This window comes from Bos indicus, chromosome 3, assembly GCF_029378745.1.
Source record: "Bos indicus isolate NIAB-ARS_2022 breed Sahiwal x Tharparkar chromosome 3, NIAB-ARS_B.indTharparkar_mat_pri_1.0, whole genome shotgun sequence".
Taxonomy (NCBI): Eukaryota; Metazoa; Chordata; class Mammalia; order Artiodactyla; family Bovidae; genus Bos; species Bos indicus.
Genome location: NC_091762.1, coordinates 57,234,819 through 57,254,382, shown reverse-complemented (window position 1 = coordinate 57,254,382; position 19,564 = coordinate 57,234,819). Strand labels below are relative to the sequence as shown.

The window sequence follows — 19,564 nt, the reverse complement described above, 5'->3', positions numbered from 1 at the left end:
AGCTGGACCTCAAGGGAATTCACAAGTGTTAGTATTTTTTGGTTGGTTTTTTTTTCCTGGCTGTATCCTTTGGCTTGGGGAATCTTAGTTGCCCAACCAGGGATCAAATCTGTGCCCCCTGCAGTGGAAATGTGGAGTCTTATCCACTGGATCACCAGAGAAGTCCCCACCCCAGCTTTTTAATGGCTGAGAAAACAAGTTTAGAAAGGTGAAAGACCCTCGCTCAATATCACACTGCTTAAAGGCAGAGCTTGGAATCAGGATTAGGAAATGTCAATGCTGAAAAGAATCCAAAGGCATAGTTTATTTAGGGCCAAATTGCTATTAACAGTCAGTAGCTGACAATGTAAAAATTAAAAGATCCATAGCAGAGCCATTTCTTTAAAAACCTAAATTCATAAATTAAATGAAGATAACCACTATACAAAATTGCTTAGACCTTCCTAGCTCTTAAAATGAATGAAGTTTAGAGTACAGTTGACCCTTGAGCAAGGCAGGGGTTAATTCCAGTATAACTTATAGTTGGTCTTTTGTATTCATGATTCCTTGGATCTGCAGATTCAACCAACCATGGTTCATGTGGTATTATAATATCTACTATTGAAAAATATTTGCATATAAGCGGACCTGTGCAGGTCAAACCCATGTTGTTCAAGTGTCAACTGTAAACAAAGATTAGATGCACTCATGCCTAAATCAGATAGGAAGATACATAAATATACATATTTTTTAACTGTTCATATTGTGTCGCCTAGTAAAATTTGAATTAGCCCTGCATGGTTCAGCAGAAATTGGAGACAGAGGCAAAGGAAATTAAGAACAGGTGTGCCTCCCGAAGGACATTAATAAAAGGGCATTAAGGCTTTGAATGAACACATGTTTATCTGTTTTTTCCATAATATACAGTGTCAAAGTCATCAAAAATACTTAGCAGATTTTACAACCAGGTTTTTTATTCTTTTTCTTTGGTTTTAGGAATGTGGGAAGCAGGTGGGCTATGGATCAAGCCAAGTATAACCTAATTAATGAATACTTTCTGGTGGGAGTAACTGAAGAGCTTGAAGATTTTATCATGTTACTGGAGGCAGCTTTACCCCGGTTCTTCAGGGGTGCTACAGAACTCTATCGTACAGGTATATAAAGGATGGTTTTTGTTTTTGTTTTTTTTAAGCTGACTTTAACTTTGCCATTTGCAAAATATGTATGATTCGAAGTCTGTTGAGTAAAACTCCAGAAAGGCAGGTATATTGTCTGTTTCTCCTCACCATTTTCAATACAGAACAATACATGGCACACAGATGGTGTTCACTAAATATCTTTTGAATGAATAAATGTGCATGAGATGATAATTAAAAGGCATTGTGGGTATAGTGGAAAGATACAGACTATAGTGCCAGCCTTAGAAATTGTGTGATACTCAGTAGTGCCGGCCATGCATTCCACGCTTTAGACACGTCTGGTGCCATTTAGGTACTGGTAGGATCGGAAGACTGAATCATGTTGGTAATGAACCTGTGCTCTTGTCTGTTATAATGCTCCTAAAAGTATGCTTCAATAGCCTTGACGATATTAAAAATCTGAAGGTGACTGTGCTGGTCCAGCCTAATCCTGATTTTTTTTTCCCATATTCTTTGGTAATATACAGAGGAACTCTTTTTTTCCCCTAGAATATGCATATGCCCTAGCTTTTAATACATAGGTATACAGAATAGAGGTTATGAGAAATCAGTCCAAAGTTTGAAAATAGATATTGATATCTTTAAAAACAAACTAGTCAGAACACCAAGCATTTGAGAATATAAAACGTACAGTGACCATCTACACTTTACCAAGTGGCCATTCTTACTTTTATTATTTGACATCTCATTAAATCTTTAACGAGGATAAAGATTTGTCTTACGAAGAACAAATCACTGATTAGGACACTGTTTTTGCCTGAATGATTTTAAGATGAAACAGTTATGTTACCTGCCTTCCACATGTCATCTCTTCAAATAAACAGGCATTGATTTTTATGTGTGTTCTCAGAATTTATTTACCTTTTCTCTTTTGCCTTTGTAAGTAGGAAAGAAATCTCATCTTAGGAAAACCACAGAGAAGAAACTCCCTACTAAACAAACCATTGCAAAACTACAGCAGTCTGACATTTGGAAAATGGAGAACGAGTTCTATGAGTTTGCACTAGAGCAGTTCCAGTTCATCAGAGCCCATGCTGTACGAGAAAAAGATGGAGACCTCTACATCCTTGCACAGAACTTTTTCTATGAAAAGATTTACCCTAAATCGAACTGAGTACAAGGTGTGACAGTTAGATTCTTGAACTACAACTTCGACCTTGTCTTTACCTTAGTTCTCAGCTCCACAACTTGGATTGTTGATGGGTATATAAGACACTTTGCGTTAGGGTACAGACAGTGACGTCAAGGAAGTAGATTCTGGCTGACACATCAGTGGTCCAGGAAGTTTAAGTTTCAGCCTATTTTTTTCTGGTTAAATTTTGGTGGGAGTTATAACCTCCTGCCTGGACAAAACCTACACATCACCTAAAATAAATACCTAGCAGGTCTAATGGAAGGCTAGATGCAGTTACAGAAAAGTTCTGATATTCTGTTTTTGATAAAGCATCTTTTTCAACTAACCATCAATGAAGATGAATCCCATCTGCTTCTTTGCCTGGAGGTTTGGGTTGTACTCCTCTACTGGCTGGTGTTATTAACTGTTTGGCAGTGTGTGCTTTATTTTTAAATGTTTGGTCATGGTTGCTAAAAATGTTTTTGCTATAGTGGGAATTGCCCATATTTATGTAGATCATTTTAGTTTTCTTTTAAAAGATGATTATTGGTGTTAAAACCAATTTAAATCATTATTAATACTGTAAAAAGAAAGCAGTATTTCTTATTCCTATCTCCCCAGTATCTAAGATTGGGGAAACACTTCAGAGAATGTTGACATTGCCTAAAGTTCTTTTTTTTTTTTTCCTCACAAAAATATTTTCCTTTAAGAAAGATTTTTTCATCATGTTTAATGGGAAAAAGTGAATATGTAATATAAACAGTCCAGTAGGGAAATTTTGACTGTTTATCCTTTAGATCATATATTTTTTCTTCAAAATCTGTACATACTCTTGTGATGTTTTCAAAAGTGGGTCCTGATATAGATTTGACTCATCTGTGGATCCTAGAGGAGACACTCTATGGGATCCAGATTCAAATTCAGCAGCAGCTTCTTCTAGTTCTCCACTTATATTCTGATCTCTGCCTGCCGTTCATTAGTTTTGTCTAGTTTAATTGCCAATGACTTTCTAACTTTTAGTTCTCCTAGGTAGAGTTGCTTATATTTTCCCAATTCTGCTTTTTATTAGAAATTTCTTAAAAGGTTTCCATCTTGGAGAGTTCAGATTCCAAGTCTGTAATGCTGAGTTGCATCTGACTTCTTCAGTTCAGTCGCTCAGTTGTGTCCGACTGTTTGCGACCCCATGGACTGCAGCACGCCAGGTCTCCTGTCCATCACCAACTCCCGGAGCTTGCTCAAACTCAATGACCATCGAGTCAGTGATGCCATCCAACCATCTCATCCTCTGTTGTCCCCTTCTCCTCCCACCTTCAGTCTTTTCCAGCATCAGGGTCTTTTCCAGTGAGTCAGTTCTTCACATCAGGCGGTCACAGTATTGGAACTTCAGCATCAGTCCTTCCAGTGAATATTGAGGACTGGTTTCCTTTAGGATTGACTAATTCCTTTAGGATTCCTTTAGGATTGATGAATTCCTTTAGTATTTCCTTTAGGATCCGACTTCTTATTCAAGCATTATTCTAATTTCATGATTGCTCTAAGTTTTCTTGAGATGCTGCTTATATCTACAAAAGTAGGTTGACTTCTTTTAGTTTACTAGAGCCTGTCTTGCTCTTTCTTCAGTCTACTGTTTTATACTGCTCTGCTTGACTGTGTTCCATCATATTCATTTCTGTATGACTTTTGAGGTTCACTACTTCTTGCTCCAACTTCTTTTTATTCTTTTCTAGTTTTTCATGTTTCTTTTGCATTTCTTTCATAGATAATAACTCCTGTCGAAGAACTTGACTTTTTGCATCCAGGTGCAGACATTTTGAAGATGCAGTTTCTAGCTCTGCTGTAAGATCATCAGTCGAATTTGTACTTAACAGGTTTTTCTGAAGCTGTTCAATTTTGCCTGCTTGCTTTTTGACCTGTGGTTTTAAACTTGCATTTTCAATTTCAAGTTTTTGGATATGATCCTGTGTTTTCTCAGCACATCTCAGGGCCTCGTACGTTGATCCTGTGCTTTTTGCATCTGACTTGTGAGTTGACATAACGTCTTCTTTAAATCCTGTGGCTCATCTTCTAAGTTAGCACAATAACATGAGTCACCTCCAGTGAATCCTCTGACATAGACTCGAGTTCATTTCCTTATTAGCCATTTCTATCTCCTTTCGTTTGGCAAGGTCAGGATTCCCATTCTGTAAGATTCTTGCATTCCATTCTCGAGAAAGCTGCTTCTGATGTCATTTCTCATTTTTACAGCCTGATTCAGATTATTTTTCACAGTCTTCAGTTTTATTTCTAGTGCTCTGAGAGTGAACTCAAGTTGTTTTATTTCAACTTCTTACCAATCTTTTCTTCTTAACTGCTCCCTAATTTTTTCATATAACATACCAGACTTTTTCTCTTCTCTTCTTCTTGCTTTATTATTATTATTTTTTTTTACTTTACAATATTGTATTGGTTTTGCCATACATCAACATGAATCTGCCACGAGTGTACATGTGTTCCCAATCCTGAACCCCCTTCCACCTCCCTCCCCATACCATCCCTCTGGGTCACCCCAGTGCACCAGCCCCAAGCATCCTGTATCCTGCATCGAACCTGGACTGGCGATTCATTTCTTATATTATACACGTTTCAATGCCATTCTCCCAAATCATCCCACCCTCTCCCTCTCCCTCTCCCACAGAGTCCAAGAGACTGTTCATCTCGAGCTGAGGAGCTCTCGTTCCCACTCCACTCTCTGTTGCTCTGTGATTTCACTTCTTTTGTTTCTTGACAACTCTTTCTGTAGCCCACTAACCTTACTTTCCATTTTAATTTTTCCTCTAAGTAGTTCACAGTGGCTTTTTAAAAATTCTGCTAATCTTTTATAGAAAGAATTGCACCCCAAATTTTCAACAAGCTAACAGAATCTTTACACCTCATGCCCAGTTGTTTATGTAGCAATATGGAATTCAACTCGCCATCCTTGGAAGTGGTTTCAGATGACTGAATTAAGTCATCAAGGTCATCCACAGAATTAGTTTGTTCTTCAACCTTGTTCTGTTCACTAGATATTTTCTTTGCAGGCTTGCCATCATCCTGATCCACTTTACTTAAAATACTGTCATCATTCACATGCAGTAGACCACTAGTCAGTGAATTGGTCATTTCAAATATTGGTGTAATCACATATTATTTTGGTGTCCGTTTTTCATTGTCCTTTTTCTTTACTTCCTTCATATGCATGCTAGGATCGCTACTATCAGAATCTTCATTCTCCATAGCAGGAAACAGCTGGTTGCTATTTTTTTCCTACTCTTTCTCTGCTGAACGAATCCAGTCTTCAGCAGCATCACATATGTTGTCGGATACTTGCATTTCACTACTTTTGTTCTGCTGCTTTTCTTCTTCAACCTTGGTTTTAAAATCTTAAGACTTTATCGTCTGATGTAGGCCATAAATCAACACCAGGTTGTTTGTTGGAAAACCTGCTTAAAGAGTCTTCCTCAGAATTCTCATCCACTGAGTTGCTATTTTCGGGAGGTGTCTCTTTTCTTTATAGTCAGTGATCAGTTGGTGAATAATAACACCACTAACAACAGCACATTCTTCAGCAGTCCATCCAAAAACATCTTGAGAAAAGATGTTAACACCTTGCTGAAGAAGACTGACTGCATTTGACTCATAACTGACAGCAAGCATGAGGGCTGTTCTTTTCATCTTATCAACCACATATATATTTGCTTCTTTCTGTACTAAAAACTCCAAACATTTGCTGTTTCCTTTCACTTGTAGTAACAGTGGTGTGAGGTCATCCTTATTCCTGGCTTCTGTTATTGGCATCGTATGAAAGCAGCTCTGCTGCAAGTGATATATTCTGGCAAAAGGCAGTATAGTTGAGAGCAGTGCTGCTGCTGACGTTTGTGACATTTGGGTTGGCACCGTGCTCCAGCAGAATAGTTGCAAACTCCTCTGCTTGACATTCTACAGCCTTCATCAGCACTGTCCTCTTTTCAGAGGTTAGGAAGGTATTTTTCTCTCCAGGAGGAGAGTTACCCCCGCTGAATGACCATTGGCACAGGCCAAGTGGAGGGTAGTCCTGTTCATCTTGTCTCCATCGTTTAGGCGATTATTTCTGAGCAAGAGAATATGCTGCACTTTGGCTACATTGCCCATGCTGGCAGCTTTGTGGATCTTTCCAAGGCCCTTCTCTCAGATGTGGTACCTGGGCCTGGTGTCTTCTTGGACCTCCCAGTCATTGGAGAAGGTCGCCAGCTGCTGCCTTTGCAAACAATTTGAAGGCTGGAAAACATCCTTCTGTTCTCTAGAGTGTCTAGAAAGATGGCATCTTGGAAATTGACTCCATGAGGCTAGAGGTTATATTCCTTATCCATCCTGAGGAAGAAGAAATAGGAGTAATCCTGGACCACAGTGTGGGAGTGACAGGAGAAGTAGCCCTGGCCAGTGAGGTTGAGCCTGGAGCCTGCGGGCACCTGGAGCGTGCTGCCCCACGCTTGGTTGCACAGCATCTTGATCTGGGCCCAGTAGAAGAGCCCAGCATACTGCCAGGGCAGGTAGGTAGCTGTAGAGGCCATGCCACTCCTGGTACAGCACCTTGGCGTACACAATGATCGCGGCCAGCTTGGTGTGGCAGCCCTCGCTCAGGGGTCTCCCCTCAGAGGGCAGCTGGCAGCTGCGGGAGGCCCCAGGCCAGCCAGCTAGGCAGAGCCAGGCAAGCAGCAGCGGGTGCAGCATGCTGGCTGCTGCAGCGGCGGGGTGCAAGTGCTGGGACTGGCAAGGTGAGCGCTGGCTGCACCCGGGGCAGCTGCCCGGGGCCCCAGGAGCACAGCCCTGGGCACTCTGCTCCGTGCTGCTCTCTTCTCCACCACCAGGATCCACCCTGCCTAAAGTTTTAGTTAAGGCTTCCACATATTAATATCAAAAAAGTAAATTTAGTGTTTGTTTCTCCATGGGTTATTTGTAAAGCTGTAAAACTGAGGTATCGGTGACTCCATATTATATCTCCATTAGTGAGCTGTGGTATGGGTAGGATTTTCCTACTTCTGTACTTTTCCTTGTAGACTATTTTTACTAAGGTGCTTTATAATGTGTTTTAAAGCATTGCATTTACAAAAATAAAAAAAAAAGGAAAATGCTGTAAATATTGCATATTTTATGTATTTGGACCAAAAGGTTATAAGTAATTAGACAAGTGATTTTGCACCAATTTTATTACGTCAAGTAAAACCATCAGATCTACTGTTCTTGTATTTCTCATTTAACTTTACTGTTAAGACATCACTGAAATGAACTTCAGTAACCTTTCAATTTTGATACGAAGTACATTATTCATACTTGGGGGCAGTAGTTATAGTGGAAAGAGTACTGGACGAGGAGTCGGAAATCTTGATTTCTTGACTTGGCTCTGCCACTTATCAGCTGTGTGACCTTGGGCAAGTCACTTAACCTCTCTCTGCCTCAGTTTCCTCATCTTGAAATGAGGATATAATACCTGCTGTACCTACCTCACAGGGGTGTTGTGAGGATTAAATGAGATGGCATGTGAAAGCACTTTGAAAATTGTTATGCGCGATATAAATGTAAGGTATTATGGAAACATCTTTAACATATAGTTTCATATCATTGGTTTTTTAACAAAGAAAAGAGAAAAGTTCACTTATAAGCTGGTTGAAAAAAGTTCATCTTGATATGAATTTGTGTTTAATAAATATCTTATCAGTGTTTTATCTTCCCTGTTTCAACAACTATTGAAAATTGAAACACCTGTGAACTCTTAGAGATTCATGAGCAGCTGCTTGAGTTCAGGAGTTTGTTCCCTGTTTGCAAAAAGATTTCATTAGCTGACTCAGGGCAGAGGAAAATTTGCTCTTCAAATGTGGAAGACTTTTCTGTTTTTATTTTACATTACCATTCAGAAATGGTAGCTATTTTATACCTCTGGTTTTTTAAGGTATATTTTGCAGAATTTTATTTCCCTGTGCATTCTTTACTTTCTTCCACTTCTTGGAGTAGCAAAGATAAAGAATTTTGGAAACATTTTCTAAAAGAGTAATCTTTAATATGTTTAGTTTAAATAAATATCCCGTAACAGGGCCTCACCAGACTATGTTAAGCATTTCAGGCAGCTTGCTTTAATGGTTGTTGATTGTATGGGAGGAGGAGAGAGTGCAACTTATCAAAAGACATTTTGGACAAATTTAAAGAAAAGCTAAAAGAAGTTGGCAGGAAAAGTCATTATAACACCCTTCCCCACGCCCCCAATAATAGGACAATATTAAAGAGTATATCAACAGGCATACTTTTCTTACTTGACTTTCTTTTTTGTGAATTTAATACCTTTTGCAGGCATTTGTTGAAAATATATACAAATGATTTCCTTGCCCAAAAGTAAAACACCGCCTTGGGATGGGACATCTGACATTTATCTGCTAGGGAAGCCTAGGATGTGGGTTATTCTCTGAGTCCAGCTAAATCTTACAGTGCATCAGCTCTTTTAGGTAACTACAGTGGCACATAGATCTAGGGTCAGAAGATTCAGAGAACATACAGTTTCAGACTTTGCAAGCCATCGGTCTCCACCACAGCTACCCAACTCTGCCATTTTAGTATAAAAGCAGACAACACATAAGTGATGAGTATGGCTGTGTCCCAATAAAACTTTATTGCTGAAACAGGTGACAGGCCAAATATGGACCATGGGTTGCACTTTGCCAATCCCTGTAGCAGGTTGTTATTTATGGAGAAATCACTTTTGAATCTGTACCCTACTGGCCTAAAAGAGTTTATATACTTCCAAAACTGCTCCTAACTTATATCCAAAGAATAGCTTTCTGATCCAGGCGGTCTCTCCCACAGATTCATAAACTTTTATAACTTGGATTGCTTCCAGGTGGGCAGGTTTTCTTTCCCAGTTTAGCTGTTCAGAATAGGGGCGTTTATGCTATCAGCTTTCAGGGTGGGTGAGAAGTATCCTTCCTGGAGACTGAGAAAGGGTTAGATTTAATCCCATGTGGTCTAATATAGTCCTAGGAGCCTGACAAGTGCAGAGTCCTTATAATACCTAACTTTATAATCAAATAAACAGAACCACTGAGATGGTAATGTATTTTTTTAAAGTGGCAAGTGTGATTTTTCTTTTTCAGCCTCTGCGCTTTTTTCAGTACTTTGAAAATAGGGGAAAATTTTTTTTTATACAATACAATAGCAAATTAACCACTTTGAATTTTAAAAGATAATGTTATGTGTGTATGTGTGTATATATATATCTATATATGTTTATTTCCTAAAAGAGGGAAAAGTACCTTTTTGTTCATCTTGTATCAACTCTTGTTTTCTAATTGCTGTGAAATGGCAACTATTGATAAATTGTTGTGACTTTTAAAATTTAATGGAAAGGATGTATTTTGGTTTTACCCAGCTTTAATCTGTAAAGTATCACCTAAATATATCTGACAACAACACATAAAGTATTGCATGGGGGTTACTTTTCTATCATCCATATGCATTTGTGCAACTTTGAACATACTGGGTGCTTCTGAATTCCTGATGATTGGATTTAAATGACTGAAAATCAGAGAAAAACTTACTGACTTTTAAACTTTGCATTTTATTTTCTATTTTTAAAATTCAGTTAATGCCTATAATTTGAAGTCCACTGTTATTTCTCAATATATGTCCTATCAGAGATTCCTAAAATTGTGAGTCCCATCTGTGATTTACAAACAGTATTTTGATATTGCAGGTGATTTGCTCATTGTATTTGAATAGTTAGAAAGAAAATAGTTTGTAGACAATGATTCTCTTTTTCTAATAAAATGAAATAAAAATTCTAAAAGCGCTAGAGAATTGAACTAAAGGCTGGCTCCCCAATGCATAGCTGGTATTTTAATTTCTATTCAAATTCTACATAGAGAACATCTGTGTAAACCATCTCTCTGGTTTTTCCCATTGATCATTCTCAAACACACCTATGGCCCTAAAATCCTTTATTATGAGAGGCACCCAGTATTGTAACCTTTTATGAAGTTTGTCTTTTAAGAGGTCCAGGTGCTTCTACTTCATAAGTTGAAAATGTGCCTCTTCATAAGTTAGTGCTGTTTGCTTTGAGAGGAAGTAAGGCAATTGCTGTTAAATTTTTGCATCCATTTACCCTATGCAAAGCTGCTGGATGATGCCAACTAAACTGCTGCTCAGGCAGCCTTTGGAGGGGAAAAGCACCCCGTTTGAGATGAGCACTGCCAATTCAACTCCTCTCGAGTGGAGCTTGCTTTCTGATTTACTGGAGAGGGAATTGTAAAGATAGAAATGGGCAATCAGTTCATCAGATTTATCCTGTAATTTAAGTTCATGCAGCTTTGTGACCTTTGCAGTCCTGTTTATAAAAAGGACCCTGATGGTGATGATCTCTTTTAAAACCCATTACTGGTAAGCCTATGGTTTAGACACACTGGTGCTGTCTATCTGATTTTTCAGACAGCTTCTAAAGCTTTCTACTGAGACTCAGGTGTGTGAGCATCTCTAAAGCAGTGTTGAATGTAATTTTGGCAAACGGATTGTATATTTTGACTTTCACTTTATAAATACACAAGACAGCTGAAGAAGAGTGCCTTTTCCCCCTCACAGTCCGCGTTGGAAGATGCTTGCTGCTTCCTCTGTCTCTGCTTTCTCTTTTTCTCCCCCTCTGCTGTTCTCTTGATTCATTTACACAATACTGTTTCCAAGTTGAAACCATTTTGTCACATCTGTTGGAGAGAGAATCACTCCTTCTCCTTAACATTCTGCCAGCTCTCTGTTGTTCAAGTGTTTCAGTTGATTACCTGATGAAAAAGCTATAAAATAAACACTCAGTGGGAAGGGGAAAAATGGTTTGGTGTCCTGTTTTAATATTTTCTTCCATGGCCTTGATGCCGAAAGAGATTTTTCCAAGTGGAGTCCGTGTGCAGTGTCATGAACTTAACCTTCAGATATCACTGCCAGCAGAGAGGTACGTGTCTTCCCTGGTCTGTCATGATTTGGGGGTTTATTTGTGACTTGCAAACTGACAGGGCTTTGCTGCTTTTTGCCTTGTACTTCACTACTGGTACTGAAATTTCAGATAGAAAATTTACAAGGTATACTTAGGATATATTCATAACTAGAAGAAAAAAGAGCTGTCAGCTTAGAATAAAAAGGGAATTTGAAAGAAAAAATTAATCTGGTTAACATTTACTGCACAGTTTAGACATGTCTGTAATGTTCCTTTGAGAATACCCATGTCTGCTGATTCTCTTTTCAGTCTTAAAAAGGAGAGACTCTCAATTAACAGTTTTCCTGTTCTCAGCCCTGGCTCATTGTTCCTAGCAAGTATTGTATGATACTGGGTTGAGTAAATACCCAATTCAGTAATGCGTTGTCTAAACAGGGAATTTGGTCTACACCCACAGAGGCAGAACAGGGAGCATGAATTTGGGAGTCATGCTGCATTTAGCAGTGTAACTAATCAGTGAAGAGAACAGTATTTTTGTTGTAAAGGTTAGAAAAGGTAGATACAAAGTGCTGGCCAGGGCAGACCAATAACTGGTAGGGCTTTTATGTACTGGGTTAGAATATTGTCAAGAAGTTGACAATATTGCCTTTCTGACCCTGCAGAATACTAGTAGTGTTGCTCTAGAAAAGATGTGTTTATAAATGTTTTATAAATACTGCTGAATTTTACTTTTTTATTGACAGCCCACTAATGCCTTTTTTTTTTTTTTAACATATCCTATAGCATAGCTAGTATTGATTATGATACCTGCTGTTGTTTGCATCTACAAATTTTCTGTGAGAAAAGGGGGGTTGCTGATTATCCTACAGGAGAACTTGCTTGTTCCAGAAGTGGCTGTGTTCACATATTATTCTTGAACAGTGTGGACTTAAAGTAGCACATACATAAAACTCAGGATACCTGGAGTAATTTGCGTTCTTTGATTGGCATTCTTTCAACAGAAAGGAAACTCTCCATCCTTGAAGAAAAGAGGACATTTGCCTTGGCTATAAATTCATTAATTCCACATTTTTAGGATATCTGAAAAATAAACTTACTATGAATCTAAACTGACTTATTTTCACCACACTCTTACCATCACGAGCTCCTTTTTAAAGCAGCAGTTGAACTTTCTGAATTTTCTTCCAGTAGTGACAGGTGCCACAATGCAAATTCCAAAGCACTGTCCGTTTGTTTTCTTGCTCTGAAGGCACCTGCCCACCAGTTGCCCTACCTTGCCTCCATTACACCCTGTCTCACCTTTGTTACCACAGAGCCCACAGGTGGCACCTTGCAGCAAAACACAATAACAGCATCGACAACAAAATTGACTTTAAATTGCAAATTTTTCCCTTTCTACTTCAGGAATAACCAGTTGAACAAATTAAATAAATAAATAAACTTGTTATACAGTCACTGTTCTCTTTGTGGCTTACTATATTTCTTCTAGTAGCATGAGACTAAAAGTTTAAAAACATGTCAAGGGCCTATGGGAGGTAAAATGGATTTCTAGATAATACATTTAGTTTGTAAGACCTGTGAGGAGACACAACAGGAAAAAAGATCTTTTTTTCTGTCTTTCACCTGTTTCGTTCTATGAGAGAGAATACTAAGCCCCTTTATTTTTTGGTCTGAAAACAGTGACAATGGGGATTCATGAAAAGATAATCCCGAAGAGTTGGCTAGTTCCTCTCTCCACGTCTTTTGGTTCTGTGTTTATTCCAAACCAGATGACCAGCTTGGTGAGATCACCATATGGTTTTTTGTAAACTTTAGTATCTTTGCTTTTTACATTGAAAACTGAGATCTCAGACTTCATTTGATTTCCCATACATCCATAAGACTCAGTACCTGCCTCCTTTCCCCCTAGTCCTTCATCACATACATACTGCTTCTGGAGACTCTCCTAGCCTGACAACTAGAAAGAAAGAAGCAATCACAAGGTGTAGAGAATTCTACGGCCAGCTGTGACAAAGAGGCAGTTTGTATGGTGGTTAGAATATGGGCTCTGGAGCGCCACCGCTTACTAGCTAACTGATCTTGAACAAATTAACCTCCCTACATCTGAATCTTGTTTGTAAAATGGGACTAACATTAATCAACAGTCTGAGGATCAGTGAGATATGTATAAACTTAGTACTTGCTTCCTGTTATATAGTAAGCTCTCTAATGAAGAGCCAACATTACCTGCTAGGATAAATAAGAAAGCAAAAGAGGAGGAGCCACCTATTTGGACACACTGTGTCACACTGCATCCATGAAGTCATTCATTGACCTGCGCGCATGACCCGAGGAACAGGAAAGATGAGCAAAACAGGCATGACTTTCATTTGTTGATAAGAGACGAGGTGAAGAAATACCAAGCATCATGCAGAGATCTCTTTCCTTACTAATAAACCACCACCTTTTGTTGGTAAGGCTTCATAGAGAAGGGCATGGCAGCCCACTCGGGTATTCTTGCCTGGAGAATCCCATGGAGAGGAGTCTGGCGGGCTACAGACCACAAGCTCGCACAGAGTTGGACACTACTGAGTGGCTGAGCACGGCACAGCACAAGGATTCATAACCCACCTCTACCCTCAGACCTTTGAATACACGTAACGGCTTCATCTCTTAGTTTAGCTTTGAAATAGTAGAAGCACCACATGGCCCAAGCAATCAAGTTCTAAACATGCAGTATCTATTACTTACTCTAAAATGCACTTTCATCTTCATGTCTGTGACAGGCTTCGTTTCATGACAAATCTGTCCTCCCACTTCTCCAGATCCCTAGTTGGCTTTGTGGGTTAAAATGCTAAGCTTTTACTCTGGGAGGCACTGTTCATCTTTGTTGTAATTTTTAGTTATATTATATTTTAATTCCAAAGTCATTTAAACAGTGAGAAAGACAAAGCAGTGCTTTATTTGTAGTCTGAATCTAAAAAATGGGTTGTATTCTGAGAATTTATTATAAACCAGTTCTTTGAAATCCATGTGGAACCAACATTACACATGTGGGCCAGCCTAATCCACAAAAGTTAAATACTAATGGAGTTATCCCTTCATTAGAGCAGAGGAATCTGAGGGTGGTGTCCTACTGGGGAACTTAAAATTGAGTTTTTCTGCCATTTTCCCCAGTGAGATTTTTCAGTCTTGAGCCCTAAAGCTGAGTGGTTCATATTTTAACCTGTGGGGCATGTAAGCAGAGGATGAAGTAATCACTTTTGAGTTTTGAAAAATAGATGCAGCAGTGTAGAAAATGTGCTCTCGGGCTGAAAGCTGGGGACGCAGAACCTCTGAGGTTACTGCAGTTGTCAAAGGAAGTGGTGATAATATTGGGGAGAAGCAGATGGATCTCAGGGACAGAGGACCCAGCACTTGGTGACAGATGGGATGTGATTAGTAAATGAAGAGAGTGGGCAATATTTGGGTTTGCAAAACACTGTGTCTGTACAGATGCTCAACATCCTTTGCCTTTGCCCCAGCTATGCAGTGGTGGTTGTTTTCCATCTAAAAGTTTACAAAATAGACCAGTGTCTGTCCAGAGAAGCTAGGACCACAAAGACAGGATTCACTGTCTCAATATTAAGTATTTCATTCCCGTGCCTCTTCTGGATCAGATTTTGTGACCTGGGTTAGGGTTTGGCAAAGAATTTCCTTCAAACACCCTACTGCTCTGTGGTTTGATGTCAGACATGTAGTGAAACACGCCAATCAACTTCAGCCTCGTCTCGTGTGACTTCCCTAAAGCTCAAGCTTCAAAATTAAAGTCATGCCTAGAGATGTTGCACATCATTAGTGCCTGAGAGAGTTTACAGGGAAACAGAACTGTAGGGTTTCAGTCAAAGGTCTGGGCAACTGGATTGCTAGAGCTGTGAGCCTATCGGTGATGCTGGAAAAGAAACGGGATGAGCCTGAAGAGCAGACTGACTCTGCCCAGACTTTCTAAGTACTACCTCTCCCCACCCCTCCCAGTAAACAGGAAACATAATGACATGTATTTTGAACTGTAAGAATGTTAAGAAATTCCTCTCTCTCAGCAGTCCACTGAGAGGCTGGAGTCAGGCAGGCTCAAGACATCATCCTGAGATTCTAGAACCACGGTTTCGCTCCGTCTCTCTCTCCCTCTCTTTTCTTTCCAAAGTTTTGGTAGAAAGTTGACATCAAAGAAAGTCTGACACTAAATCAATTTGTGATTTTTGATAAGATTGTGCCTTTTTAAAGGTGCAAGTTGCATCTTTAACCTGTATCTAATTGTTAGAATCTGGCAAAGACAGATCTACAGTCCCCATGTGATCTGGCGTCCAAACTTTGGTTTTATTTCACAAATATGGGCCAGTTTGGCCTAAGTCAGGGTATTTCACATTGTATCCCTGGAGATTTACTTACAGTGTTTGTAACAACATTTAATTTGTATCTGTTTTACAGATTCTGGATGTTCCCTTAATAACGCAGTGAGACTGAGATATTAAAAAAAAAAATGTAGAGTGTTTTCAGAGTCTTACATGTTAGAAACTGATGTTTTTTAAGCATCTCTCAAAACTGACTGGTGAAGTGTATGTTTTCTGGGTAACAGAGCTCACCAGTGATTTGAAGTGGGCTTCCATTTGAAGTGAACAGCGCCTTTCTGAAAATGGCTGAGGGGAAATAAGTGACATTTTTATTCAACCAAGAGTAACCGGAGACTTATTTTTTCTTCCTTTGAAAGTAATTTAAGTTCTCCAGGGGATTGGTAATTGGGTCTCTTGGCATAGCGTGGTTATCTGATCAGACTGTCATGCCCGTAAACACTGAAAATGTAGGATGATTCATTCATAGTGTTTTTAAGGGAGGTGATGGGCTTTCAACTCCTCTCTTGCTCTTTCTCACTCTTACTCTCTGTTTCTCTCTTTGTCTCTCAAATGGGGGCTTTTCAAACTTTAGACAAGAACAATGTTGAAAAAGTGGGCCGGCTATATTTTGCTTCTCTGTCTCTACCAGGCTAATGGCTCCCTATTTGATCATTTAAACACTGGTCCAAATCCAGATGGAATTAGATGCCCCTTACTGCAGTCAGACAGTCTGTAACGTTTGATACGGATCTTCTGAGTGGACAAGATGAGATTAGATTGGTCTCTCTGGGAGCCAACACTATTCATTTTGTGAGAAAAGTTATCCTGGAGGCCTGAGGACTGCCAAGAGCAAAGGAGAAACAGAGCCCAGTCTTTTCCTCTTATCAAGATCCACAGTTGGTTCCACATTAAGCCGTGGCGCACTCGATGGTAAAAGGGTTTGAATAATGAGTTGGATCAGAAGCCAAGAAGGAGGTCTCTGCCACCCACGACTGGAATATGAATTTCATGTGTTGTAACTTTATTACCATTTTTTTGTTTAACATATGACAGAGACCGAAATGTCTGGCAAGGAGTCAGTGGCTATTTTTACTTATTGGGGTTTTTTTCATTTAATATCTGTTGAGCCCCACAATATGCCAGTCCCTGCACTACCAACCTCCATGGACTATGAAATTTAACCCTTAGAATAATCCTCATGTTTAATCCTTTACAATTGTATAGAATGTTATAGTTTATAAGGCACTTTCGTATTTATCTTCACTTAACACTGTCACCTAAAAGATGGGTATCATTGTCTTCATTGTACAACTGAGGGAACTGACATGGTAAGAGGAAGAGGGTCTAACCCATCCCGCATGAGTCTTGCTTCACCAGACTGTGTCCTTCCTGCTATGTTCCTGTCTCTCCAAGCGAACAAAGGCTCTGATACAGATTAGCAGTGGCAGTGGTTCTCAGTAGTCCTATCCCTGGGCCAGCAGCATTAGTATCACCTGGGAGCTTGTTGAAAGCCTAATGCTTTAGCCCCAGAACCCTCTGAGTAGGGTCAGTGATCTGTATGTGCTAACAAGCCCTCCAGGTGGTGCTGACACTGACTAAAGTTCAAGACCCACTGGACTAGAGCACTGGTCCAAAGATGAGAGGGCAGGCTCACCCAGGTTAACCTGTATAAGACCTCCCATAATAAAAGGTTGTGAGCCAAAATGTTGTCTGGCTCCAACATTGTCTGTTTTGGGGTTCCTTATTGTCGTCTGAGGCTTCCCAGGTGGCTCAGTAGTAAAGAATCCGCCTGTCAAGCAGGAGATATGGGTTCCATTCCTGGGTCGGGAAGATCCCCTGAAGGAGGGAATGGCAACCCACTCCAGTATTCTTGCCTGGAGAATTCCATGGATAGAGAAGCTTGGCAGACTATAGTCCATGGGGTTGCAAAGAGTTGGACATGACTTAGCAACTATAACAACTATAGTCTAGCTTAGATATTCCATTTTGGTAAATTCCTTTCTGAAATATCCTTGGGAGACAGGCAGTTCAATAAGAAGATAAAGGTCTCTGGATGTCTTGTGGAGTAAGGCACAAAGTCTGCCCCATCTAGTGAGTTTTTGTTTTCTGGATGAGATGAACAGGAGGGATGGTCCCCAAAATGATTACTAGAATGTCCAAATCAGGATATCCAGAAATATACCAGAAGGTCCAAAATTGCTGTGCAGAGTAAGCGTTTTGCACCTGGGTCTTTCCTAGCCCAAGTTCCTTGTTCACTCCCGATACTGCACTGTGATGGAGTTAATGGCAGCAGGGCTCCTTGCCCCCTGCCTTGCAATATTTGCACAGCTGTGGCATGAGGCAGTATGGGGGTACCTGCAGCTTCTTGGAAATCCCCAGTGCTTTCCTCATCAGCTGAGATCCATAGCCTGTGGTTCCATGTAGACTCTTCTAGCTGTGTGGGGTAAACAAAAGCACCCACCTATTTCTCATGAATTTCATCTGCATTTTTTTCCCTCCTTGAAGCAAGAGCCCAAACCAAGGCTTAGACCATAGCTCAAAGATCTTCCAGGAGCTCAGATCTGAGCTCCACCCTGCATAGCAAGGCTATTCCTTCCACAGGCTCTAGAAACCAGCAAAGCGGCAGATTGAGCCCTTAGGTGCAATGTGTTCTCCTCAACATGTTCTTTTTGAAAGAAGGAAACTGCTGTCCATGTACAGAGCGTCTCCTCTGTGCTGGCACTCAGTGCTTTGCACGTGTTATTTCATCCTATTGCAACTCCAAGGAAGATACTGCGATTAGCCCTATTTTACAGACAAGGGAAATGAGGCTCACAGAGGTCCACTTTCCCACAATCACGTGACTGGGAGGTGGTGGAGGTAGGATTCAAATCCAGGTCTGACTGCAAATTTCTAGCCTCAACCATTGTGTGACACAGGCTCTGACAGATGGGACGGCAGGGGAGAGGGTCTGTTTTGAAAGTCTTGCCACATGTCTATTGCAGCCTCTTTCCTACAGTCCCACAGGGCTTGGCACCAGGAGAAGTGGGACCCTGGAGCTATGGCACTGTTCATGTGGGCTACAGCTGCGGTTGTAACTCAGCAAAGGCCGCCTCCACCGGGGAGGCTCAAAACTAGGGAGAAGCACGCTTAGGCCACTTTGGTGCTTTGAAATGCTTCCTCTGAGCTTTTGTTTCTTGATATCTGATACCCTGGTCAATAAATGGTAGTTTGTGTGTGTGTGCGTGCGTGTGTGTTTTAACACTTTCTTGATTTATTGTGTTCAAAATAACTTCTAGTTACAAGTAAGAATAGATCAATATTTGAAGTTAACCATGGCAGAGGGTTTCTATTAATCTGTTAGGTGATTTTTCATTTCATTTTTTATTTTTAACAACAAAAACATCTTGTATTGGGGCATAGCCAATTAATGTTGTGATAGTTCCAAGTGAACAGTGAAGGGACTCAGCCGTATATATACATGTAGCCATTCTCCCCCAAACCCCAGTCTCATCCAGGCTGGGACAAGATTGAGCACATAACATTGAGCAGAGTTCCACGTGCTCTACAATAGGTTTTTGTTGCTTATCAATTTTAAATATAGCAGTGTGTACGTCATCTTCCCAATGTCCTTAACTATCCCTTCCCGCTCCCCTCAACCCCCACGACCATAATTTCGTTTTCTAAGTGTGTGAGTCTCTTTCTGTTTTGTAAGTAAGTCATTTGTAAATAAACGGTAGTTTTTTGTTGTTACTATTTAGTAGTAAGCAGATTCCCAGATTCAGTGTTAGGAAAATCACTGTAGGTGCTTTACTGCTAAGTCACTTCAGTCGTGTCCGACTCTGTGCAACCCCATAGACGGCAGCCCACCAGGCTCTCCCGTCCCTGGGATTTTCCAGGCAAGATCACTGGAGTGGGTTGCCATTTCCTTCTCCAATGCATGAAAGTGGAAAAGGAAAGTGAAGTCGCTCAGTCGTGTCTGACCCTC

At 40.2% G+C, this 19,564-nt stretch overlaps 1 protein-coding gene and 1 pseudogene across 4 annotated transcripts in view; one reads left to right on the top strand and one right to left on the bottom strand.

Moving 5' to 3' along the window:
- Positions 1–11,147, top strand: part of HS2ST1 (heparan sulfate 2-O-sulfotransferase 1) — a 188,537-nt gene extending 177,390 nt beyond the window's left edge. For 3 of the 4 annotated variants that reach the window (XM_019957151.2, XM_070786170.1, XM_070786169.1), the window contains exons 6-7: positions 976–1,133; positions 2,063–11,147. In XM_019957151.2, the coding sequence (XP_019812710.2) occupies positions 976–1,133; positions 2,063–2,292 (388 nt within the window). In that variant the 3' untranslated portion in view covers positions 2,293–11,147. The remainder of the gene's footprint in view (positions 1–975; positions 1,134–2,062) is intronic. The other variant, XM_019957152.2, reaches the window with a different exon arrangement.
- The window catches only part of LOC109556101 (POTE ankyrin domain family member A-like), a 29,247-nt pseudogene continuing 14,616 nt past the window's right edge, over positions 4,934–19,564 (bottom strand).